We start from the raw sequence: 27,676 nt of genomic DNA on the forward strand, positions 1-27,676 counted from the left end.
ATGTCAGTAGCATATTGTCCAGAACAAAATGGTGTTGTTGAGAGAAGGAACAGAATTCCTGTGGAATCAGCAAGAAGCATGCTATCACATGATAAGTTACCAAGAATGTACTGGGCGGAAGCTGTAGCTACTGCAGTGTATGTAGGTAGCAGAGTATCCACATCGGCAATAAAAGATGATAATACGCCATATGAGAGATGGTATGGGAAGAAACCAGATGTAGAACACATGAAAGTGTTCGGATGTCTTGCATATGCACATGTGCCAGATGCGTCAAGACAGAAATTAGACCTGAAGTCTATGAAGGTACGTTTCATTGGATATGATAACTGCACCAAGGGATATCGACTGTATGATGAAAAATCCAGGAAGATTTTCATACGGCGAGATGTTATCTTTAATGAAACAGGATTTGGTCAAGAGCCTGTGACAAATGAGTATATCTCATCAAGTGAACAGATAGTGGACCAAGAAACAGAAGTTAAAGATAAAGTTGAACGACCAGCAAGAAACAGGAAACCCCATCCGCTATGGATATGATGAGTATGTTGATATGGCAACAGCAAATGAATCAGTTTGTCACACTGCAAACTTATGCAGTATGATAGAGCCAAGCACATTAAGTGAAGCAATGTTAGGTGACAATACAAAGGAGTGGAAGTCAGCCACAGATCTGGAATTTGAGTCTTTACAGGAAAATGACACCTGGGATTTGGTGGAATTACCAGCTGGAAGAAAACCTATAGGCTGTAAGTGGGTATTCAAAGTTAAGTATGGAAATACTGGAAATGTAGAGAAGTTCAAGAGTAGGCTGGTGGCCAAAGGTTACTCGCAGAATTATGGTCTGCATTACGAGGAAACCTTCCCAGTGGTGCACTGTGCATCAATTCGCTCCTTGATTGCATTTGCTGTGCAGAACAACTTGTAAATTCACCAGATGGATGTCATAACTGCATTTCTGAATGGAAATATGGATTAAGAGATATACATGGAACAACTGGAAGGCTACTTTGTTCTAGGGAAGGAAAACCTTGTGTATAAACTGAAAAAATCACTGTATGGATTAAAACAGTCACCACACTGGTGGAACAAATCATTTCATGAACAGATGATGGAACTGGAATTTGTTCAGAGTTCAGCAGATCCATGCGTTTACATATGGAAGGGTGAAAATCTAGCAATAGTTGCAGTATATGTGGATGATATTATTTTGGTTGCTGATAGTGATGACGAAATAATCACTATAAAGGAAACCCTGAAGGAAAAATTCTGCATGAAAGACTTTGGAAAGCTCCATTACATCCTTGGACTCAGTGTTGTTCGGGATGAAAATAATGGCTGTGTATAGTTAAATCAAAGACAGTATATCCAAACTATGCTGATGAAGTTTGGAATGACTGAGTGTAAGGCAGTTTCAACTCCATCACATGTAAACGTGAAACTGCAAAAGGATGATGGTGTTAGCACTCAGGTTGACCGCAGTTTGTACCAGTCGTTGGTAGGCAGCCTTCTGTATGCTGCAATGGGAACAAGACCAGATATTGCATATGCAGTAGGAGCAATATCGAAATATTGTGCTCAGCCCAACACAGCACATTTGACAGCAGCAAAGAGAATCCTACATTACTTGAAAGGAACAGCTGATCTTAGTCTTCAGTTTGAAAAGGTACCAGGAGACGTCATTACTGGTTACTCAGATGCAGATTTTGCTGGAGACCTGGATGATAGGAAGTCCACATCAGGAAATATCTTCATTCAAGCAGGAGCAACTGTAAGTTGGATTAGCAAAAAGGAATTCACGGTGGCCCTGTCCACCTCAGAGGCAGAGTATATAGCCTTGAGTCTTGCAGCACAGGAAACAGTATGGTTAAGAAGTCTACTGCAAGGAATAGGTTCCGTAATTGATGACCTTGTTCGTATCATGGAAGATAACCACGGAACAATCGCCATGGCACAGAATCCAGTGGGTCATACAAGAACAAAACACATTGATATTCGTTACCACTTCATTCGTCAATGTGTGCAGAACGGATCAGTAAAACTGGAATATTGTCCCACAAACAGCATGACTGCTGACGTTCTTACAAAGTCATTTGAAAGGTTCAGAGATAATGTTGGACTGACACCAATGAACCAGATAAAGTGACGATGATAATAATAGATTGAAAGTAATGGTAAAACATTTAGAATAAATATAAGATTATTGACAGTGATTGTAAGTTTGTGTAAAACTTAAATTTAAATGGGAGTGTTAAGAATATTGAGATAAGTGCTGCCACCTGTAGTTAGGTTTCTTTTTTGTACATGTGTAGTCAATGAATAAACACATATCAACAAGGCTGACCCCCTTGTTTTTTCTGGCTTGTTTAATGTGTATGACTGGGTTCTTTTTATAGCTTTATATTTTTTCACATTGACAAATTTTTGTTATAGACTTCAATATACACATGGAAATTGTGCGTGTAAAAATGGCTTTATTTACAGCAGTAGTGTTGTACAGACAAATAATGAAGAAAAAGTAATGAATTTAAACTATAAGTGAACGTGAAACTATGAACATTACAAATAGTTAATTGTATTTTGCTCACTTCTATCCCCAAGCAGAATTATTAACTTCAGGTTTCAACTAATTGTATTCATTTCATAAACTTATTATTATATATATGCTAGCTGGAATGCCTGTTCTATGGAAGGAAGTTATGTAAATTCATAATTAATGAAAGGTTATCCAAAGACATGAAAGTTGCTTTCCTTATATGTAAAATACGCCCATAAAAGAGTGCAAAACAAAATATGAAACAGCAAATTTGTGTGCATCTCTATATGTACCTAACAAACCTTCATGTTAAATTTAGTAAAGATCTATCCACACCATGCAAAGTAGTGACATGGACATACAACAAACAGTGCTGTTATATTTATAAAAATCTCATAGCAGAGTGCTTGTATATATAAATAAAATACAACAGTAAGAAAAGGTAAGATTAAGAGTAAAGGTGTTTTTGTAAATCCGTAATAAAATCTTTCTCGAAAATATTTAATTGAGAGAAAGAATGAATCGAAACCTGTTAAATATAAAGTTGCACAATGATTACTTGTATCGGACTGATATAGCAATATAATTAATATTGTTATATTAATTCCCTGGGGAGGACATGCCCCAGAATTTAAGACTGAGATGCATTTGGAAACATAGTACCTGCTTTTACAGGCTTCTTATACTTTCAATCTCTCATTATACAATCTGAATGTCTAGCCAAGCACCCATACTTTTTAACTCCTTCCTATGAATTTTGTCCTCTTCCCGAATTGATCCACAAATTTTAGTGTTCTAAGCCTTCGTGCTTACGCTAAACGAGCGATTTTAAGCTTACTTTAAGCAATTTTGTACTTGTAGTTTTTCAGTGGAATATTAAATATTTCTAACTACAGTTCAGTAAATGGGACTTCATACTTAAGTACGAGACTTTTTATTCATACAAGGTTGTGAAACGTTTATCTAAATGACCTGTCAGTATAATTTTTTCTCTTAGAAACAACATATTCACACATTTTGGTCGATTGTTTATAATGAAACGACTGTAATTTAGAAAAAAGCGTTTTGTAAAGTGCAGCATATTTTATTTATAGGTGTTTTGTGACTTTTACTAGTTTAGGAAAAGAGTAGTTCAAAAGATGATTCAAATACTGTGGTTGGAAGGTACAGGTTTCATCAATAATCTATCCACACAAACACACATGCGCAAAGAATATGTGTCTTTCTTTGACACTTTTATTCTCGAATAAGTTAAGAAACAAACAAAAACAATCACTGAAATATCTAACCAGTCCTTTCATATGTGAAATAACTACGTATTCGTCATAAGTTCTATGAAGTAGCACCCAAGAGCTAGGATAGGATGATGCGGTGATGTATGAAGAATGCACAGATAGTTCACAAGCGAATCACCGGAGGTGATGTAGATCAACAAGTATCAACGTGTCTTAAGTATCAAAATATTAAAAGGAATATTCATCTAACTTACATAACGTTGTTTTTACAATTAACAATATTGAACGTTTTTAATTTGTAACACAATTACACTTATACATTTATATTAACATCCGAGTTTGTTTCAGTTTAATGCATGTTAAGTATATTGTTAGATGTGTATTGCGCAAGCTCTGTTTCTTTACCAAATTTGCAGAAGATTCTCGAGAGTAATAATCAACAATATATGCTTCACAAAAACACTAGCATCTATTCGAATATTGTTGAACGTTCGAGAATCTCGAATAATTGATATAAAAGCTATCCAAGACGCGGTAACAGAATACTGTTTTTGGTCTCCACTATAAGTCTCGGAAGCTATAATTGTGATTAATGCTTATAAATCGGGAAACTACAGAATTTGACTAGAAATGTTATGGATTTCGAACATTACAAACCATTTAATCAGTGAATTAACTTCGAACGTTTGCATTTTTACGAGGACATCAAATGTCTTCGTCGGTAAAAAGCCAGTTTAAAATCCGCGTGATGCCATCCAACCTGGCCAGCTTAAGCGAGGTGTAACAATATCAACTCAGAATTAATTTGCTCATCGCGAAACTGGACCGTCGATGAAATATACAGTTTTAGACCAGATAGAAGTATTGATATAGTTTGTAAAACTATTGTATATAAACCAATATTTTTATAGCTATTTGAAATTACCGTTATTACAAAATCTTGTTATGTGTATATTATAATATATATTTTGTTAAGAAAGAAAATTGTGTGTATTAATCTTGTTGGCAAATGTCTTAAATGTAATACATATCGATATGTAATTAACTTCTAAATTCAATGTCTGGTTATTTGAAATCGTAATACGTAACGAACGTAACATAAATCGGAAACTCATGCAGCATAACTTATATTACGTAGCATTATCATAATGGTGTGGGTAGAAAAAGCACTATGTAGTGGAGCGGACAACGTTTCGACCTATACCAGCAGTTTTTACAAATATAATTTTCTCTACAAGTGGGTTTTCTCGTCATCATGGATCACTAAAGTTTAGTTTGAAAGATTTATGCAAAAAAAGGTACGTTTAACCATTACTATTGTAGAAAATTATAATCTAGTCTTTCTGTAGAAATTTCTACAAGTCTTAGTCTAGAGTTTGTTTCTTGCTCATTTGTAACTTTAGGAATAATGCTGGCTGAAACTATTTGCATAAAACAAAAAATCTCGATACACTCTAACAGTCAAAAATGATAATATACTACTCTACATAAGTAATTAATAATCTTTCAACTTTCTCTGTTATACATCTGCCCTTAAATTATTGCTAGATGATAAATGAACAGTATCATTAAGACACATGAAAATTATGCTGGCGACTTCATCTCCATTGGTTATTTCGTTCAGACCATGACACCTCAAAAATGTGGAGACAAGGCCGCCCCTTTTACTTCCTAAGGCTAAAATAAGTAATACTTTCGTTTTTATAATACTGACACACTAACAATTATTGATAAATCAGTAATTCTACTTTCACACATTTCAAAACTTTAATTTATATACACTATAGCATTTAAACTTATATGCTCATCAAAACGCCAAATAATGTTTTCACAAATAAATAGCCTTTATAATTGAATAAATTAGTGTAAAGTTTTTTTATATTTCATTAAGTGTGTGATACTTTGCAAGTGTGTCATCCTTTAAGTAATGTCCGCTCTTAGATTCAGAAAGAGAGAAAGGATTTCAAATGCTTTTAATGTTATTTAATCAATAATGTATGTTCCATTATCACTAATTACTTCCTGTCAACAATCCGCAAGCTCCTGAATACCACTTCTATAAGATTCTAGGAGTTTGGAGAAAAAGAATGTAGAGAGGGTAGTTAACATCTCCATGTGTTTCAAGCTCTTCTCCATCAAGATAGTTCTGCAAACATTGGAATAGGTAATAATCAAATGGGGCAAGATTTGGAAAGTAAGGTGGATGTGGAAGTGTTTCCTAATCTAGCTCTTCAATCTTTGCAGACGTGAACCTTGCTGTATGGGGCCGTGCATTATCCTGGTGTAACATAACACCTTTACGACTGATCAAAGAAGGTCTCTTTACTTTCAGTGAAACATTCAAGCGCTCTAACTGTTGGCAATAGAAGTCTGATGTAATCGTTAAATTGAGTGGCAGCAACTCAAAATGGATCACACCAACAAGATCTCACCAAACTCTAAACAAGACTTTCCTAGGGTGGAAGTCCATTTTGGGCTGTGCTTTAGCTAGTTTACCTGCACTGAGCCATTGTCTGCAGTGATTAACATTTTTATAAGATATCCATTTGTAATCTCCAGTCACTAACCTATCAAATAAAGGTAAGTTACGTTCACGAGAGTGCAGAAAAGTGCAAATATCCACTCTTATTCTAAGATTGACTTCTGTCAACTCATGGAGGACCCATTTTTCAAGTTTTGACACCTTTTCAAACTTTGAAGATTACGGTGAACTGTTCAATGGGTTGAGTCACAGCACAATCTTCATCAAGTGCAGCCAGAAGCAAGTCATCATTAAACTCAACATAACGACCTTAACGTGGCGCATCACTTAAGCTGTAATCACCTGATCTGCACTTCTGAAACTACCTTCAACTTTTTCTTTCATAGAGAGACTCCGCACCATAAACACCTTGAATGTTTTGTGTAGTTTCTATTGCACTATTGTTTTTTTTTCAAATTCATAAGGCATTATATACCTAATGTGCTCCTTAGACACCTCCATCTTCATAAAGGTTTATTTGGTTAATTATTGGAAAAGTGGAGTTGGATTAGTTTCTTTTATTCGTCTGAACATTTTTATACATGTCCTACAACATATTTTAGTCATTAAAGCCTTCTATAAAGGCAGAAATGATTATGCACTTTCTGTATGAAATTTTCGGACATTACTTATGAAATGACTTGATAGTTAATAAGATTAAACTGTGGTCAACTTGTAGAAATTAGTAAAATCTTTGAACAGTATTCTACAAGTATTCAGACAATATGATTTATAATTGTTGTTCTTGATTTAATGAAAAATAGTTTGTCTATGATCGATTAACTTCTACTTATTACTTTTAGTATTTATGATATTTACTTAGATCTAAAATCTACATAAACTTTACAGACGTATGAAATATGTAAGAGATTTACAATGTCATTCAAGAATGCAATGAATTATATTTATATGCACTCAAGCGGTAACAGTTATTTGTTTCCAGGTAGTGTTGACTAGTTTAGTCAAAACTCAGAGATATCCCAATTTTTAACACCTGTTTACAATGAACAGTTTAAAGTTTAATCAGTCTGGGTCATTTTATATTAAATATTTTGTCTCTTCCATCACTAATAACCAATCTGATGCAGTTCTGCTACATAGAAGAAAGAGTGATGAACCAATTTTTGAGCATATCATGGAAGGTAATTCTTTATTTATAATTCTATTATTTTCTTTGTTTCTTTGCTAATAAAATATTTGTTTTAAGTCATATTAAGTAATATACTATTCACAGTGCTCATTGTTCCAGTGGTAGAATGACGTAACATCACAGTATTTAACACATTCTCTTATATCGTGTAAGAGCCTAAAAATGTTAACTCTACACAGAAATCATTAAAAATGTGAACACTTTACATTTTTGTTTAGCGCTAAAGCAACTAGAAATTGTGATATTGTATCAAATATAAATGAACGATAATATATCCTATTAATAACATTACCACTACTACAATAGTTTAGTTATAATGCTATAATCCAGGTTTCGATACCAGTAGTGGGCACAACACCAATAGTTGATTGTGTAGCTTTCTTTAAGAAAAAAAAAAACTACAGAGGAGAAAATCTAATTTCCGTAAATATGATAACGTTTACAGATTCTCAATATCTGTGAGAGAAGAACCTAAACCTATTTTTTACAGTTATGATCAAGATTCCGTGTTGTTATATGTATAAAATGAATCTGGAATATATTAGTGATTTTTTTTATTATGTTCAAATCTTCCATGATAACAGAACAGTTTGATTCTCAGGTTGAGGTCCAATGAACAAAACTTGGAAGAAGTGTTTAACTGAAAATAATGAATACAAGAATCGTACACTAACTGAAATTTACTTTAATACCCCTAACAGCCATCTTGAGAACACATTGAAATTTACTTTATTTGTATGAAATTTAATTTAATCTTGGCAGTACAGTATTTTATAATTCATACATGTTTCAGTTCGTGTTATTCCTAAATAGCAAAGTTATCATACTGTCAGCTTGTCAATAGATTTTGCCCCTCAGATAAATTTCAAGAAGAGAACCTAAATTGTAACTGTAAGTTATATTTGTTAAATTTGTAAAGAATAATAGGCTTAAACTACAAATATGTCAGTTTTAGACCGAAAACAGAAAGTAGTAACCTAAAAACAGAAAATAACTATCTAATGTACCCTCAAATCTTGAGAAAAAGATTGTCATGAATGCATATTTCGCTTTTGGTATCATTATGTGAAGTGGAAGAATAGACGAATTCGTTTTTTACTAACTTTTAAGTTCATTGTTCAGTTCTTAATTGTTAAACATACATAGTGAACAAATAACTTATTTTGGATGTAAAGTATATTTTGAAATGATAAACATTGTATAGTAAACGTGATGTATTTATGCAAAAGAAAAATATATCTTTTTCATATACCATTTTTTGTTATCATAAGAAATAATAAAAGCAACAAAACTGAAATATTTTATCATGAACTTTTTATTGTTATTACATTTATTCGACAAATTTTGTTTTTTCTTTAAAATGTAGAATACGTACACACTAATTTTGATTTATTTTGGATAAAGTTTCATCAATAGAGATCAATGAATTTAACTGTGCTATTGTTTACTTAAGTAGACTGAACAATAAATTTATTCACTCTTGTCAGTGCATATCTCAGAGATAGTAATAGTCATTCATCACGATCTGAAATGTTACCAGAATAAGTTTGACTGATGATCGATTTCACTTGTTCAACTCTGTTCTTTCTTCAGTACGCTTAAAATATGGCATACTTGTTCATTATATATACTAATAAAAATTAACTTAATCTGATCATTCAATTTCTCTTCATCATGAACTATGACATTTAAATAAGTATTTGCGAAAACTGTGGACGTATATACTGCCGCTATGAATTTGATAAAACAAAGAGAACCTTATAAGATGCCATATCAATACCATGATACATCAGATTGATACGTAAACAAACAGAAGTGATATTATTAATACCTACAACACAAATTACACGACTCTATCTTTCTAGGAGAAAATCTTGTCCAGTTTTGTCCTAAAGTGAAAATTATATAGTAAACACAAAATAAAATTTATATGCAGGTAATTACTTCCTATGGAATTATAATAACATTATTCTTGGTTACATAGAGTTCACTAGTAAGACTATTGATCCTACCAGCAATGAGCTTAGCAAACCTATTCGTCTACTGTGGCCCAGCATGGTAAGGTGGTTAGGGCGCGAATCGCCATCCCACCAAACATGCTCGCCCTTTCAGCTGTGTGGTGTTATAATTTCGTGATCAAACCCAATATTTGTTGGTGAAAGAGTAGGTGGTAGGTGGCGATGACTAATTGCCTTCCACTACGCAAAAATTAAAATACAAACAAAACAAATCGTCTAATGTGCATTAGTAAGACCATCCACCTATAGTACATTACTAACACTCTCCATCTAGAAAAACACTGTCTGCCTAGTGATACCAACTGCCTTGTCAACAACACACAAGATTAAGCTACTACAGTTATGCTAAACTCAAACAATACTTAAGATACAACCGTTATTTTACTTGTAATATTTTTAGGACTTGTAATGTTGCAATAACTGCATCATATCTTAGCAACCAATTGATTTCAGGACGCTAACAGCACTCCCACTGCTGAGTAATATTTTGATGTCACACATCCCCTAGCAACGTGCTCTCTGGTAAGTAACACTATAATACCACCTACCATCTAGTAAAACATCTTTTTTGTTTGACTTGGTGGCATTGTGACATCACCATTCCTACCCCTACCACTACTGACTGAGATAGCTAATCAGCACCTGCGTCTAGAGTGATACACTACCTACTATTGTCGATTAAGCTAAAATTTTCTGCATTAAGTTTTGGCATTGGTTCTGGGTCTTATTAGAAATACTAACCTGTATTAGAATTGGTTATAAAGCACCTCTATCTTAGTTTGTTAATTAACAGATTGGTAAAATAAGATTACAAGTAGCAAGGGCTAACTAAAGCCGAACACTGAAAATTATTGTTCATAAATTACATGTGCAGTGATGACACGAAATTAAAAGCAACCTATTGTCTAGGAGCTATTGTCTGGGTTTCAGAAATACTGAATACAAATAAATTAATAACAGGTAGTTGGTATTCTTCAGTCACATTTATTACGTTGTTATATTTGTTATTAAAAAGATCTCACCGCTTTATTGTCAATCTGCCCATACCACACCTTTATGAAAATCCAACTTACTGGTACTTAAATTCTCTTATTTAAATTTAATTAGGCTAATTGAAGAAAGTGTAAACAAAAAGTTAGTTAAAACTGTAGGATGAAATGAAATGCAAAAGAAATTAAACAACTTCAAACGAAACTGGGAAGCTGTACTACCTTCTTAGATGATCCAGAAAATGTACTTCATAAGTTGTCTAACTACCCTTTAAATTTTCAGTATCCAGCAGAAAATTTTTTTTTTACACTCATTAAAATACTTCTCAGGAAATCACAGCATTTCTTAAAATTGTCAATAGACTTAAATTGTTCTCATACTTGAATAACCATTATATGTCGTAACGCTTAATTTAGACTGTGGATAACCTAAACCCCATAATATCTTTTAAAGGTAAAAGAAAGGCTTTGAATTATATAGTTAAGAAACGTTTAGAATTTGCATCATTTGTTAAAGGCTTAAAATTTCAAAACGTATGTTTTGTGCTGATTTTTATACAGTATCTTTATATACAAATATTTCACGTAATGAAGTAGTAAAATCGACAACTGACCTTGTTTATAAAAATGCATCGAAGATTAATGGTTTGTATAAGTGCATAGTTCACAAGTTAATTGTGTTTGCTGCAAAACAGTAAAGATTCTTTTTTTTCTAAATAAATTTTTATCATCAGTTTGATAGTGTTGTCTTAGGGTCAAAGGTTAGCTCCAGTTTAGATAACTTGTTCCTGTGTAAAAATTAAAAGACATGATTACAGTACTGGCCAGACGAATACAAATTTCTGATTTATAAAATGTATGTTGATGATACTTTGATAATGTTTAAAGAGCAGTCCTGTGATATTGTTGGATTATCTCAAATAACAACAATAATGTATAAAATTCGCTGCAGAAAAGAGAATGAATTAGAATAGAACATAGCCAGTACTACAGTGTGGATGTCTCTACCTCCTCACAAAAAAATATGGATTTTTTTATTTTACACAACTTACTCGCCCCCAAATGGCACAGCGGTATGTCTGCGAACTCACACCGCTAGAAACCTGATTTCGATACTCGTGGTGGGCAGGGCATAGATAGCCCATTGTGTAGCTTTGTGCTTAATTTCAACAAACACAAATTACTTAACTAATTTACATAAAACTCAAGCGTTTATTTGAAAAAAAAAATAATTAAATGACAGTATACAATGTATGTTTTATACTTTTTAGAATATTAGAGTGGTCGTTCATCCTCTCCCTGCGCAGATAGACCTCGAGTAGCTATGCGCGAAATTCAAAAACAAACATCCTCTCCCAAGCATTTTTTTTGTTTTTTTGGAATTTCGCACAAAGCTACTCGAGGGCTATCTGTGCTAGCCGTCCCTAATTTAGCAGTGTAAGACTAGAGGGAAGGCAGCTAGTCATCACCACCCACCGCCAACTCTTGGGCTACTCTTTTACCAACGAAAAGTGGGATTGACCGTTACATTATACGCCCCCACGGCTGGGAAGGCGAGCATGTTTAGCGCGACGCGGGCGCGAACCCGCACCCTCGGATTACAAGTCGTACGCCTTACGCGCTTGACCATGCCAAGCCCTCTCCCAAGCAATTCTTTACTTTTCAACTCTTTTTAAGATAATCAGATTAAGATGTAAATGTTTTTAAGTTAACTGTTACTATAAAAAATACTTTTACTGGTTTATTTTTACATATTGGAAATTCTACAAAATAGTTTATAGTTTAATTCACAGAGCTTTCCAGGTGTGCAACATGCTATCAAAACACAATAACGAAAATCAAAACAATGGTTATTGGATCTGAAGATTGGATATTTGTTGAAGTCTTGACATAACCAGGTGGTTAAGACACTTGACTCTTAGTCTGGTGGGCGTGGGTTCAAATTCCCACCTCGCCAGATATGTTCGCCCCTTTAGCCGTGGGAGTCTTAAAATGTCATAACCAATCCCACTGTTGGTTGATAAAAACTAGCCCAAACTGGTGATGGGCGGTGATGATTAGCTGCCTTCCCTCTAGTCTTACACTGCTAAATTAGGGATAGCTATAGCAGAAAAAGCTCTTGTTCAGCTTAAAGCGAAATTCAAAACTAACCAAACCGTTGATGAGTATACACAAACGTGTTCTAAGGAAATACAGCCGGAAAATGACACCGAGAGTGCTGTCATTAATTTATAACGTACTACCTTGGCCGCTGATCATCGACTGTATTAGGCAGATACACGATCAGCTTAAAAGAGTAATAAAAGTTACAATAAAATATTATTAAAAGGTTGATCTGAGATATTTACAAACCCCATCTAATAATTTATCATCTTTTTCTTAGAGTTTGTTTGTTTGTTTGTTTGTTTTGGAATTTCGCACAAAGCTACTCGAGGGCTATCTGTGCTAGCCGTCCCTAATTTAGTAGTGTAAGACTAGAGGGAAGGCAGCTTGTCATCACCACCCACCGCCAACTCTTGGGCTACTCTTTTACCAACGAATAGTTGGATTGACCGTCACATTATACACCCCCACGGCTGGGAGGGCGAGCATGTTTAGCGCGACGCGGGCGCGAACCCGCGACCCTCGGATTACGAGTCGCACGCCTTACGCGCTTGGCCATGCCAGGCCTATTTCTTAGAGTTAACTGTCCTCAACGTGAAAGAGATTATATACGGTCAACAATTAGAACCTCTGAAATATAAAACTACAGCAACTAGGCTATCGAAGCTCATGCTGTCGCATGTGGAACGCTGGTAGACAAACAACACTTTAAGGTGATGAGATGTTGTTCAAACGAGTAAATCCTATGGTTTAAGGAATCTTTCCTTATTAAATGCACCGCCATAACAACTGTCGTTTCACGACTCATCTTGCGTCTACAAATTCCATGAATGACAGAAAAACGAGTGGGACCATTGTTGAATAGATTCCGTGAAAGGGGATATAAGGTAATGCCGAAACCGAACTCCCTTTATAAAGATACATCAAACGCGTGTGCACAATATCCTATTCAAGCAATCAGCGACAGTCGAATACGGTAATTGTTATAGATTGGATACTACAAGATTTCCGGTAATTTTGGGTTTGCTTGGTAATACTTTCTTCTTTAATCTTGTGATTCAGTTAGGCAAAGGTAGTTTCATATTTGTACTGGTACTACATTTTAGGCCTGGATTACTATTTTGTTATTGGGAAATGAAAACAAATTGGTGTGTTGTTTCAAACGGATGACGTTAAATATTACTATTAACAAAGAAGATGGGGAAGTTGAAGGCTTTTGAGAATGTTTTTGACGGTAACAAAACTGTCTTCTATCCCGGATAGCAAGTTAGCGGAAAATGTGTTGTTGAGTTGCGGGGTGATATGAAGATGAAGTTACTTTGCGTGTTCATGCGAGGTGTAGCTAAGGTTCACTGGACAGAATCGAGAAGTACTGGTAATCGACTTGGAGCATACACTGAGTATTACAATGCTGAGATTAGAGTATTTCTTCATGAAACAAGTTTTGTTTGGTGGAGGTGAGTGTAGTATATTCAGTGATGACGAGAAAATTCAGTTGTAGAGAAATATATACGTAAAAACGGCTGGCTTGGGTTGAGAAAATGTAGTATATTATCGTGAACTTAGCCTTTATCACCAGTTTCTTTATATTTTCTTTATGGTGTTTATATTTTAATTTAAATCTGGTGTGATTTTAATATAACCTATTTTTAACTGGGTAATGAACTCATTAACTCGCTAATTGTAGGCTGTAGCTACTCCTGCTGCTACTAGACTAGTGGTTTTACTAGGTTTGGGCTGTTGCTCCAGTATTACTGATAATGTTAGTATTATAAGTTCTAGCATCAAGGTTAACAAACGAAATATATTATCATTAGCGTTAGTACTACGTTTCAAGTAGCTTCATTTTAAATTTTACTGTACAGGTCAAACTAAATATTTTTGTACATTTTTATGCAAATATTAGAATCAAGAATGGATCATTTATTTTATTTTCATTTTTTCACTCGGTCATTAGTAGTGTTTCTGATGTCCAGATTCTTGCATGTTTATTAGTATTCATTAGTAAAATTATTAATAATATGCTTTGTGATGTTTGAAAAATTAGATTGTTTTAGAGAATGTACCACTACATAATTCATAACATTGCAGTATGTTGTTCTGAAATATGAATTATTAACTTGATTGAACCTTTTTATGATTGAATGATAGCTTTATTAATGTATTTAAGAAAAGGTTTGCAATACAACGTTAGTTACTTTGCATGTGAGGTCACAATCTATGAATTAACATTAATAAAACTATTCAATATTCCCTTGAACGTTGTTAAAGTTGCTACTCTTGAATGCGTATTATTGCCAATATGTTGTTCCAGTTGACTGAAACTCTAACTAATAACTTCTTGGAATATGTGGTATAGCTTTGTGCACCGTTCTTTTACTAGGATAACTAGACAAGAAATTGAAATTGTACAGGATATACTTACACTTTAATAATACAACTACAGATGCTCTATATCAGTGTCAATGTATGTAAGAAAAAAGTAATCCTGTTTAAAAATAAGTTATTATATATAGCAAATGAAGATCTTTTTAGTTAAAAGAAAAAGAAGACATCTTTCAAACATCCTGTAACTTGATGTTTGATGTGGTAAGAGCATTTTACCATAAGGATCTTAATAATGCAATTTTATTTTAAAAATGGTACTTTTGAATAACTGTTTTATTCTGGCTGTATAATTAAATAATGCATTTGGATAGGTAAGGTTTAACAACTACTAGAGAAAAGAGTTAGTTAATTTTCTTTCTTACCTGAAAGAACAGGAATCATTCTGCATGTTCAGTTGACAAACATTAGATTTCAAGATGTGAAACTTAGATGTGATTTTTGCATTGTAATTAATGTTAAATGTTTTACAAGAACTTGAATACATGGGTAACGTAAATTCATATATCGTTTATAGTCTTTTCATTTTAGAAATTTGTTCAATCATTTTAAGTACTTATTAAGATTCTAATGGATATTGGTCAGTAATCATTCACAAAAGTTATGTTTTAACATGAACGTTTGTTAATTATTTTGCAAATTATATCATTTTAGGAATTTTATGTACAAAAGTTCGGTATAAGAACTTTCTTTTATGTTTATTATTCCTACTTGTGTGTAGCAGTGACACCAAGTCTGAGTAAAACCTCTGATTCTGAATAGATTATTACTAAAATTGTTTTGGTATTTGAAGATATTTTAAACTTAGTAGTGTGTTTATTTCTATCATATTCTACATCAGCTTTTAGACATCAGAAGTGTTTTATGAAGTCTAAAGATCAGACCACTTTGTTATCTGCCATAAGGGGCAGACCTAGGAACATTTCTTACTGTTTTCCAAATTACCTAAGTGAAAATGTATGAAACATTAGCTTGCACATACTATAAGCACTTGCAACCTACAGAAGAGTATCTTCTAAAGTAGGTTCAAAGTGGTTCATTCAAGTGTATTTTAGAGGCAAAATGAAAAAGAAGCAATTTTTATATTTATGATTTATTGAAGTGAATTGAATATGCTTGAAGTAAATAAAATGGACTTAAATATTCCAATAGGTAAGACTGATATTTCTAAAAGTTTGCAAGTACACCCTATCTTTTGTTAGTAAATGTTAGTAAATATTTAAGGTGCCTTTAGTTGAAAATGATGTTCACCAGAGTATCTTAATAGTCTGTTTAAAACAAATCAACATTCACTTATTTCTTACAGTGAGGATTCTGTCTGAAAAACATCTAGGACCTCATCATGGTTAATTTGCAGGCTGTAGTGCAAACAAAGTAGGGCTAGCCCACTGAGGCACTCTTGTCTCATTGTGTTGTGCATTTCTGTTTTTAGCAATTCAAGAGTTGATACACTTTCTTCAGAGTAACAGGTTGTGATTGATAGAACTGCCAGGATGATCAGTAGGATGGCTGTATTTGAGAAAGCGAGCCTATCAGTAGCACTTGTTATTGTGGCAGCCTTATAAAACAGTTTTTTTCTGCTGCTGATGTCCTTTTCACTTTTGCTTTCTGAACATAACAAAGGAGATGAATAATGTAGACTCTGCATAAACATGAAGGAATACATTAGCTGTTGTTCTTGAATCAGTAATTAATTTATTGGCCCTATTCTTAGTTATTTGTTTAAGTACCTGAATGCTTGGTTGTATCAGTTTTATAAGGAGCCTCAAGTTGCAGGAATTATTGGGTTTGGTACATATCATCTAGCTTTTGTATTTAGTTCCAGATAATTATTTCTTGATTTTATTCTCTAGCAGATCCTAGTGTTCCAGTGAGAGATTGAAGAAGAGGCTGATCTCTATCAAAGTTTGTGACATTAGTATTTGGCATGGAATTATGGCACTAAAGTTATATTTCTCAGAAAAGTATTTCATGCATGGTAATTTAGGATATTATGTAATAATGATGATAGGTGTACCCAGCATCATCTTAACATGTAATTATTCCATTGCCAGTGTGGTTGTTTACTTCCATTTCAGGAACTAGAAGACTAACTTGCTGATATTTTCCAGATATTGTGAATGAGAGTAAAGTTAATTGAAGCAAACAAACAAAAAATGATAATAATTTTGGGTTTTTATGTCTGGATGAGATGGATTCTTCATAGTAGGTGTTTGTAGTTTGGTGATAATTTTCAAGATTAAACAAATAGCACACAGTCCAATTGTTTTAAAATAACATTAAAGCAAGCCAACTACATATATACAAATGTTTTTATGCACTTAATTACTGCAGTTGTATTCAAAGTTTTAAATAATTGTCTCATTTCATTAAAGTCTACACAAGCTGGTTCAGCTACTTTAGGACACGTTTTACGAGACAAATTATTTCTTTTCGTACTCTGTTATTGCAGTATGATTTGTGAGAATTTCACTTTAGAAATAATTACTATATGCTCTTTATAGCTAAACATGCAGTCACACAGTCTAGATCTATTTAAGTAACTGTCTAACAAATTTAAACTACATTTTGTATACATATTTATAGCTTATCTACAACCTAGAATGTTATACAAACTGAGATAATTTGATGCAAAATACTTAATCAAAACATTAAGAAAAATCTAGAAGATTTTAGTAACATAATTTAATAATGCAATAAGTGCCAATTCACAAAAGTTGAACTACACAACATATGATTCACACATAGTTATGTAAACAAACCTGTGGTAAATGGTTTCTAATCCTAACTAAATTTAACACTTGTATTGAACTTAAGTTGAAATGGGTGTATATATCTAACAAATAATAATAGTAACAATAAATAAATAAGTAAATACTCATTGTTAAGAACTGGAAATAAAATGAATACTGTTGTTATTAATTCATACCATGTGAGTGTGATTTGTAAATTATTTAAATAAAATTGATATTGATAGCAATTCACTTACTTAATTTGGTTTGCATCATAACAGTTGTTGTTCATGAAATTTGGTAGAAGTGTTGTGGTTAATGTGTTAAAACTTATTTTTCTTTGCTTCTCTTATGATGTTAGCAGTTGTTCATGACCAATATCAAGCCTTGCACTTCAGCCACAATAAATTTAGTCACTGTTTGGCCTGTGGTTTAAAGATAACACAGCAGGAATTTCATGAATTCTTTCCTTATTAGCCTGTCATTTTTGACAGATCAGATGACCAACAGTAATACTGACCCTCTACACCTTATGTGGCAAACTGTTTTCCTTCATCTCCTCTGCTCTGTAGTGTGGGATTTATATATACTCTTATCTCATTCTCAATGGTATTTGACCTATATATTGCCAATAACAAAGATTACTCAAAATATCCTTTAAGAATGCCAGGATGATGACTCTGTTATGATTTCTTAAGTTGAAGAGAGCCTGGATGATTTCATGACTTCTAGCTTTCATAGCTGTTGAATCATTCCAGTGTTCTGTTTGTAGAACTAGGCATTAAGTTGATTAATTGAGAATCAGTTACATTCTATTGTGTTTAGATAGAATAATTGATTAATAAGAATAAGAATAAGTATTTCATTATTACTCTTCTGGTTTATTCTACTTATCCAAGTAATATAAATATTCTCATTATGATTCCTTATGAATTTAATTGATTAATTCTAGGTTGTTCAGTTTACTCAGTTGGTGCCATGCTTCACAAAAATGGAAATTAATCAAAACTAATGTTTCTGATTATTCATATTTTTGATTCTTTCAAAATATCAAAATCTTTGAAGGGAATAATTATTTAATTAAATATAATTTATTAATTAACCCATTGATTAATTGATTATTAAGTTGCATTAATCACCCAACTCTTTCTCTTAGTACCATATTTTGCTTCCCACAGAGGATGAAAATCTTCAGAACAGATGTTATGTTTGCATTACTGTTCATGATATGCCTTTGAATAGTTTAGTTGAGTTGGTATTATACATACATCTCCAATGTTTTCAAATTCTGCTAAAAAATGTGGACATAATAATGTTTCTGTGTACCATTGAGAACTTTTTTGGTCTTTTATGAACTTCCATGCTACGATGGTCTAGCTTGCAAATAGGAACCAATAGTACAGGTGAGGCTTACAAACGTTTTTTTTTTCCCACATTAAATTAAAAGAAAATAAAGTAGTGGCAGAGAACAAGAGTCCAATCAGCCCAAGTGGGTTAGCCAGGGAAATCTTAATAAAGAATTTGCAGAGAAAGATTGGCATTTTCCATATATCAGTTGTATGAGTAGGGTTTACAGATGGTTTTCAGGAACTTGTACTGAGTTTAGTCTGCAAGCAAAATTTATATTCCTCACACTTTGACAAAACTGCAATGATGTGATTTTTAAGACTTCTTATGTATATAAATGAATGACCTATAGAAAATGGTGGATTTATACTCAGAGTTACAAGTTCATGTGTTTGTAAATGAATTGAAATTATTTTTAAAGTCTGGACATTTTCTAGAAGAAATAGAACACTCCCTGTATCTGCATCTATTAATAATTCAATTGCATTTAAAACATTATAAGTGGAATGCATGTGAAGATTAATTTTAGAGGCTTTTATTTAGTTTAAATGATTTTAGGAGACTAATGCTAGAAATAGCAGTTTAGTTTGTAGTTTTTCTAAGGATCTAATTTTAGAGGCAGTGATGTTTTTGTTTTTTAGTTTGTTTTTTGCTGTTCATTAATAACAGTTAATTCAGATTTTAGTTATTATACATGTTAAACATTTTTTAGTTTCTTCTTGTAGAAATGTAACTTGAAATTCCAGTGGTTCATTGTCTAGTAATTAGGGAAGATTAATATTAAAAACAATTTTTTAACTTCAGTATGTGCTAAATATTTTTTCATGCATTTTATTCATATTTAACCTACTAAACAATTTACTAGTGAGAATTTCTTCTTTTAATCCTTTATTGTAATATCAAGAATGTTAAGATTTATAATGCAGCTATGAAGTAGCAATTAAATATTATTCATTTTTATTTCCTGTGTAGAAACTAAATTCAAACTAGTAGGACCACTAAATTTATTGTTTAAAAATACTTGGATAGCCCTCTTTCATTTTTTTACTGTGGTACTACATTTTGCCTAATTACTTGTGTCATTCTAAGTTGTATAGTTTGGCTAAAAAGACTCATCAAAATACAAAACACACACGCTTGTATATTCACTGAAGGTATTGGATCTTTGAATGCATTATGTGTTATCCTTAGAGTGCAGATTGTAATGATTCATCCTTGTATTTGCATATTTTTGTAAGTATAACACTTTGGTTATTTCTCATACACTAAACAATTTGACTGATTTCCATTGTGTGTGGTTTGTTAACATCTCTAAGATATACTGATTGACCATGAGCAGCTTTTATCTGCAGTGATTCCTCACTGTCTTTTCAGTGTGTGATTATAGTTATGTGTTCTGTAGAAAAGTGAAAAGTGTTTCTGAAGTTACTATTTTCCTTACTTGAAAACCTATTTCAGATAGAAACCTCTGTATAGAACTACCCATTTTTCCTTCCCACTCCAGTGTGTCTTTTGCCTCATTAAGAATGAGCTTTAGGAAAGTACTGTGAATGGAGGATGTGTCATCCTCCTGTTGTCAGAAAGATATGGTAGGACATTGATTGCATCATAGATTGCTGCATTACGCTTAAAAATATGCAGGGTTTTGTCTGTTCATAGGCTTGGGATACATGCAAAAAACATTTTGACAATGGTGCAAGGGATTAGCTATCTGAAGTGTGGAGAGATAAGTATCAAAATGAAATATATTTTCAGGTAAGGAAAATATTAACTTCAGAAGCCTTTCAATAAGGTGCATTACAAAAAGAATACTGAACTGGCAGTACATCTTCTGGGTCAAAGGATAGGATATTTAGATAGATTGAAAGTTATTTGGGTGGTAGAAGGTTGCTATTAATGGAGTGAAGTCAATTGCATAATAATGTTGCAAAAGATGTAACTAGAAGTTCTTTGCTGTATTTCATTTCAATTAATTAACAGTGTTGATAATGGAATAATAATCATTTAATTTTTGATTGTTCTCAAAATGCTGTAGTTAGATTAGAAATCTGGACTATTTATTGAGCTGAACTAAACAACTGACAAACAGCTTTTAATCATTTTTAAAAGTAAGGATATACTTGCAGATTATCCTAATAGTCTTTCAGGAAAATCTTGAGGCAAACTCAGTGAGAAAAAGGATTTAGGTAAAGCTATTAAGTGTTTAAATCCTAGACAATGTACATTAGTTAGTAACAAGGCAAACAGGATATTATATTGTACTTGTAAATAAATTGAAAGAATTCATTGGATTACTCCATGATGTGTTGGTTAGACCTCATTTGGAATATTATGCTCAGACTTGTGCATTTAACTGAAAGGTTATTATGTTTCATGTAAATATAAATAGTAAATTTGGAGTTATTGTCAACAGTCCTTTTCCATTCTTTGGTAGATTGTTTAGGCAGAGTATTCATGATGAAACTTTGTAGAATGGACAGCAACTACCTGTTGTGGAGACACAAGTGTAGAGGACAACATTTTGAAAGTCTTCTGCCTTTTGTCTTCAGGTCCAAGGTGAAAGGCGAAAGACTTTCAAAATGTCACCCTCACACTTGTGTCTCCACAACAGGCAGTTGCTGTTCATTCTACAAAGTTTCAGTCTTTTTCCAGCATGAGGTAAGTCCAATGTACTGATCCCATGCACTTTCAGTTAATTCATCCAGTGTTGCATTATAATAGTAATAGCAAAATAACCTTTCTCTGTATTCCAGTAGTGTATCTTTTCTTTAAGTTTGTGTGTATGTGGAGAAAGTGAGAGCAAAAAATCTTAAAACTAATATATTACCACTAATCACTGAACATGGTGGTTTATGCTAGATTTGCACATGTATATCATTAGTACTCGTATAAAAGTAGTAAGTTTACTTTCATATATTATGAATTACTAGCTGGGTACCTGTAACATGAACTGAAGTTATGTAAATTCATGATTGGTAAAAGGTTATCTTAAGACATGAAAAGTTCTTCCTTTAAATATAATTAAACCAAAATGCCCATAAAAATAACAAAACATAAAATGTGAATCCATACATTTGCATGGACCCAATAAACCTTCATGCCAAGTTTGGTGAAGATCCATCAGCAGGGGTGAAGTAGTGGTAAAGAACTCCATAAAAACACTAAAAAAACAAAACAAAATGCAAAGTTGAAAATTTGTATTTCCCCATGGACCTGATGAACCTCCATACCAATTTTGATGAAGATGCATCTGCACCCAGTGAAGTATTTACATGGACATTCAACAGACAGTACTATCATATATATATATATATGGTGCCAGTGCATTTGTCCACGTGTGGCATGTTCATGACATTGGATCTGCCATTTTTGAATGGAGAACTTATTGTGATGGGAAATGGAGGTGAAATGGGAAAGTTGTATCCCTGTTGCAAATCTACATGCATACAAGATAAAAAATTTTGTGAAGTTGGGAGTTGCACATCGTATAATTAAAAGGTTTTTTTCAGTATCATATAAGCAAGAGTTTCATTATAGTATGATGTCAAATAATCTATTTTAAGGCATTTCATGCAGGCTTTGTGACCTGGGCTTCCATTTTCTTCATAATATTAATTATTGAGGAATTTATATGCAGAAAGCTCTTTTTAATAAAACATTATCATAGTTTTAAGGAACATTTATTCCTGAAGAAGAAAGGTCCCCATTTTGAAATTGCTCAGGTTATAGGGTTTTTATTTCATTTCTACCAAAACTTCTTGAACCTATGTATTTTCTGAATATTTTGATGGTACTGCAGTAGATTCTTCATACACTTGCAGTTTATGATAATACATTTATAGAATGAAAGCTAATATCCCTCATAGTATTTCAGTATTTTTTCTGATAAATGGAAATTAGGCATAATAGTAGGTGGTAGTGTGAAGAATACAAAGCAAAAGACATTGGCCTTCGTACTCTTGTTAATCTTCATTATAGTAATCTGTTGAGCCTTCAGTATTGTTCTTATGTTAAATTGGCTCTCTTTCATAAAATTGTTTTTTTCTAGTCATGAAGTTATTGTTAACATCTACAAAATTGTGTGAATATGTGATAAACTGCAAGATAATATATAAACACATCACCTGTGTTTTTCTAACAGAAGTAAATTAAGAATTTTAAAGTTTTGTAAGTTCTTGCTTGCCATACAGTATTTTGTAATAAAGTAATCTACCTGTGAGTTAAAATTAGAACTACCAAGATATTCTAACATAAAACACTGTTAAAATTACATTGAGGAAAAGTGTTTTAAATTTAAACAGTTGATGAGAAAATTGTGCTAAGTATTTACATAATGATATTTTGGAAATTTTCCTTGTATTGAAAGTGCATAGATGGCCATATTTGCTTGCTGTGTGGATTTGATAGAAAAGCGAAACTTTTTCTTTTTTCAGAAATTATGATATTTTACATTGTATTCCATTTGAACTGAAGCTATGTTTAAACACCTAGCTGATGTATAAAAGTAATGCACTCTAAACAGGAAAAGGCTTAATGAAATAATTTTGTAAGTATATACCTAATTGCAGTCAGACCTGCTTTTCTGGAAATTGTATGTTTGTACAGCATGCATTGATCTTTTTCTGTATTTGACTAATTCATATGCTTGGCAATTTTGCATATATCTTCAGTTGAAAGCATAAACAAACTCCTTGATTAACTGGACTTTTTGACTAACACATAACAATTTAAGTTTTATTATCCAAGCTGTGTTTGACTGTATTGAACAATATTTTTTGTTATTGGTTATTCTTCATTGATACAGTATGACATATTTATATTGTGATTAATGGTATTATTACAACTAGACCTAGTACCAGTGTTGGATGTTCTCAACAGGTGTTGTGGACATTGTACCAGATGCTGGTGTTTAGGTATAGTGCTCATGAAACCCTGGCATTGCTGCAGTGTCCTTATTTGGCATTGTCGAGTAACACCTGTTGTACCTCATTTTCTTATACTTCATTCTCTTTCAGACAAATCTTTACAGCAAATGTCTCCCTTTTTCATTCAGAAGGGACTAGATGGATTTGCTGGATCTCCAGAGTCAGTAAAGAAGCTTCGATCTGGTGACATATTCGTGGAAAAATCCACATCTCAACACACTGAACTCTCTTGCATTCAAAAGAGATTGGATATATACCAATTGAAGTTACTCCCCATGCTACTTTGAATTTGTCATGAGGTGTTATTGTTGAGAGGGATTTGAAGAACATCCCTGGGTCAGAGATTCTCAGTGGTTTCTTCACCCAAGAAGTTTCTGTATTGAGGTGTATATCCACTCACAGTTGATTTACGATGCTGACCAATGTTCTCATTCTAACATTTACATCACCACCTGCCACCATCAAGGCAAGTTATCTTAATTGCAAGGTAAGACCATACATTCCAAACCCTCTCAGATGTTTCCAGTGTCAATGATTTGGTCACTCAAAGACATCATGTCATGGTTCCTTGACGTGTGCTTGTTGCGATAACTAGGACCACGATGCCTATGAGTGTGAAACAGACCCTCATTGCGTCAATTGCAATGGCTCTCACCCATCCTACTTTTGTTCTTTCCCTAAATGGTTGGAAGAAAGAGAGGTGCAGTGTTTAAAAGCGATTCAAAACATTACTTACCCTGAGGCTCAAAAGTTGCTGTCCACCACTTCATCTTGGATGTATGCTGCTGCACTTTGTTTCACTACTACAGTGGGAATGCAGATGGATCTCTCTGTGCCTCCAAAAGAATCGTTCTCAAACCACATGAAAAGTCTTTGGACCTCCATGGTTAAAAAAGTTGATGAAACAACTTCAATACCAATCTCTGCCCTTAACATACATTCCAGCAAATTCAAAGATCCACTTCCTTTAGTTCCATGTACAGACATTTCCTCAGATACATCTTCTTCTCCTACCACAAGATGCAAAACGATCATTCGTTCACGTCCTCAGTAGCTAGAATTCTTTCCCAATCGACCCAGGGCAGGATCTATGGAGGTTGGTAGACCTCCTTGAAATAAAGACAGTAAAGAAAAAAGACGTGGTCATAAACAGAAGGGTTGTTCACCCAATTCACCTACGCATGAATAAAAATGGCTACCTTGATACAATGGAACTGTCGAGGTTTACGTTCTAATCTGGATGACACCAAAACATTGATTGCTTCCTACAATCCTGTATGTCTTTCTTTACAGGAAACATTTCTGAAACCTGCCAATACAGTCACCTTTCGGTGGTTTGCTTTGTACAGAAATGACAGACTGTGTGATGGTCGAGAGCAAGGAGGGGTGGCACTGTTGGTTGATCAGCATGTGCCAACCCTTGGAGGTCGTAGCCATCCGTGTTTCCTTGGGTTGTAACATCAATGTTTATTCTCTTTACCTGTCGCCTGGAGAGACCTGTGATCAATCAGCCAATGATTCTCTCATTGAACAGTTGCTGTCTCCCTTTTTAATCTTGGGGTACTATAATGGACATCATCCCGTCTGGGGAAGTGTTGATATTGATGGGAGGGGTCGCTCTGTAGAGCGTATGCTCTCTGATCACAACCTTTTTCTTTTCAATACTGGTTATTCTAGTTATTTTCATGTATCTAGTCAGTCCTGTACTGCTATTGATCTCTCAGTTTTGCTCCCCTTAACTATTCTCCCATTTTTCAAGGAGGGTTGACAATAATCTACGAGGCAGTAATCATCTTACTATAATGTGGACTACAGTAAATGGCTTTAACTTCTCTCTCTCTCAAACTATTTGCATGCACTTTTGCCACCAACTCTGTATCGGTGAAGTTGTGCTGCCTGTGGTCCCTGAGACAAAGTTCCTGGGGTTTATCTTTGACTGTAAGCTGACCTTTATACCACACATCAAGCAGCTATGGGTCAAATGTACAAGAGCATTGAACATCTTCTGTGTCCTCTCTTCAACCACTTAGGGAGCGTATCGATATTTTATGCTAAAGATATATTGTGCTCTTACTTGATCGAAACTAGACTATGTATCACTGGTCTGTGACTCTGCCAGGACCTTGGTCTTGAAGATGCTGGACCCCGTCATCATCAGGGAGTTTGACTCTGCACTGGGGCTTTCTGCTCTTCCTCAGTCCAGAGCTTATATGTAGAGTCTCATGAACCTTCTTTGCACTACTGCCATTTCCAACTCTTTTTAATATATGTTTCAAAACTTCATTCCTTACCAAAGCATCCCACGTGGGGTTGTGCTTTCCATCTTCGGTGGATCATGCTTTTTCAGAACAAGCGATCTGTCATTGCTCCTTTTGGCTTTCGTATTCAGGCTCAGGTCAGCCCTTCCCACCATGGCTTATTACAGTCCCCACATGTGACCTGTCTTTAAGTCATATGAGAAAAAGAGACACTCCAGATTCGAAATATTGTGTTATTTGCTGAACATTTTTCAAACCATCCTTCCATTCCTGTTTATATGGATGGTTCGAAATGAGGTGGCTCTGCCATGGTTTGTTGTGGTTCGGTTGTTGCATACAGAATCCCCTCTACAGTTTCTCTGTTCACTGTTGAACTGTACGCTATTTCTCTTGCCCTGGATCACATAGTAGCTAAGCAGTACTCAAATTGCACTATTTATACTGACTTGCTTAGTTTTCCACTGGCCCTGGAATCACTTCACGTTGGTTCACACCCTGTTCTTGTTGATATTCAAAACCGACTGGCCCATTTCTCTTTAACATCTACCTCTACCCAGTTTTTCTGGATACCAGGCCACGTTGGTATTCACGTGAACGAGCTCGCTGACACCGTAGCTAAATCAGTCTTTGTCTCACACTATCACTGCTGTACCTGTTCCACACATCGACTATGGTCCTGTATTCAAGGCTCGGCTCCATGCCAATTGGCAGTTGACTTTGAGTGAGCAATGTGAAAACAAGCTTTTCCTCTATTGGACTTTGGCCGTCTTCCTTCAGTAGGGATCGGAAAGAGGAAGTTGTTTTAATTAGACTACGCATTGGTCACAGTTTTTAACTAATCGTTTTATTTTATGTGAGATTGACGCACCAACGTGTTGTCTGTGTAACAATGAGGTTACAATGAGTTACATTTTATTGTCTTGCCGTCCTTACGACTCTCAACGACGGCACCATTTTAAACATGTTTTGCCCCAAGGTTTATCCGTAACGTTATTGGTGATGGTGACACTGTCGACCTTGGAAATGTTTTTCGTTTTTTAAAGGTTATTGATATTTTTATGCTGTTTAAGTTGTTTAATTTATACTTTAGACTTTTTTAAATGTGATTTCTTTTTTAAGAATCAAAGTACATCTAATTTGATTTGAAATTAGAAAATGGTCATAACGTCAAATAACTCAAAACCAGGACTGGAAAGGCCAACTTCAAGTGTCTAACGCTGCTGTTTGTACTTATCCGTTAGTTATCCTGGCGAGTTATAATAATTAAATTTTTACTAACAAGCCTTTTTAAAACTTCTATTACTTTACTTTATGAAAATGGCCATGACATCGAATAACTCGAAACCAGGGCTGGAAAGGACAACTTCATTTGACTAACGCTGATTTTTTAACTTACCCGTCAGTCATCCTGGCGAGCTATGATAATTACAATTCTGCTACAGAAAGCCCTTTACAATTTGTATTGCTGTAGGTTTTC

At 33.9% G+C, this 27,676-nt stretch overlaps 1 protein-coding gene and 1 long non-coding RNA gene across 5 annotated transcripts in view; one reads left to right on the forward strand and one right to left on the reverse strand.

The window, feature by feature from the left end:
- Positions 1–27,676, reverse strand: part of LOC143258495 (uncharacterized) — a 61,440-nt gene that overhangs the window by 25,525 nt on the left and 8,239 nt on the right. The window lies entirely within an intron of this gene.
- The window catches only part of LOC143258494 (arrestin domain-containing protein 3-like), a 70,932-nt gene continuing 56,213 nt past the window's right edge, over positions 12,958–27,676 (forward strand). The window contains exons 1-2 of one of the 3 annotated variants that reach the window (XM_076517547.1): positions 12,958–14,009; positions 16,791–16,842. Coding sequence is in view for 2 of the 3 variants with exons in the window: in XM_076517544.1 (XP_076373659.1) it covers positions 13,961–14,009 (49 nt within the window). In the remaining variant the exon portion in view is untranslated. The remainder of the gene's footprint in view (positions 14,010–16,790; positions 16,843–27,676) is intronic. The other 2 variants (XM_076517544.1, XM_076517546.1) reach the window with 2 other exon arrangements.

The sequence above is a fragment of the Tachypleus tridentatus genome, chromosome 8 (genome assembly GCF_004210375.1).
Source record: "Tachypleus tridentatus isolate NWPU-2018 chromosome 8, ASM421037v1, whole genome shotgun sequence".
In the NCBI taxonomy this organism is placed as follows: domain Eukaryota; kingdom Metazoa; phylum Arthropoda; class Merostomata; order Xiphosura; family Limulidae; genus Tachypleus; species Tachypleus tridentatus.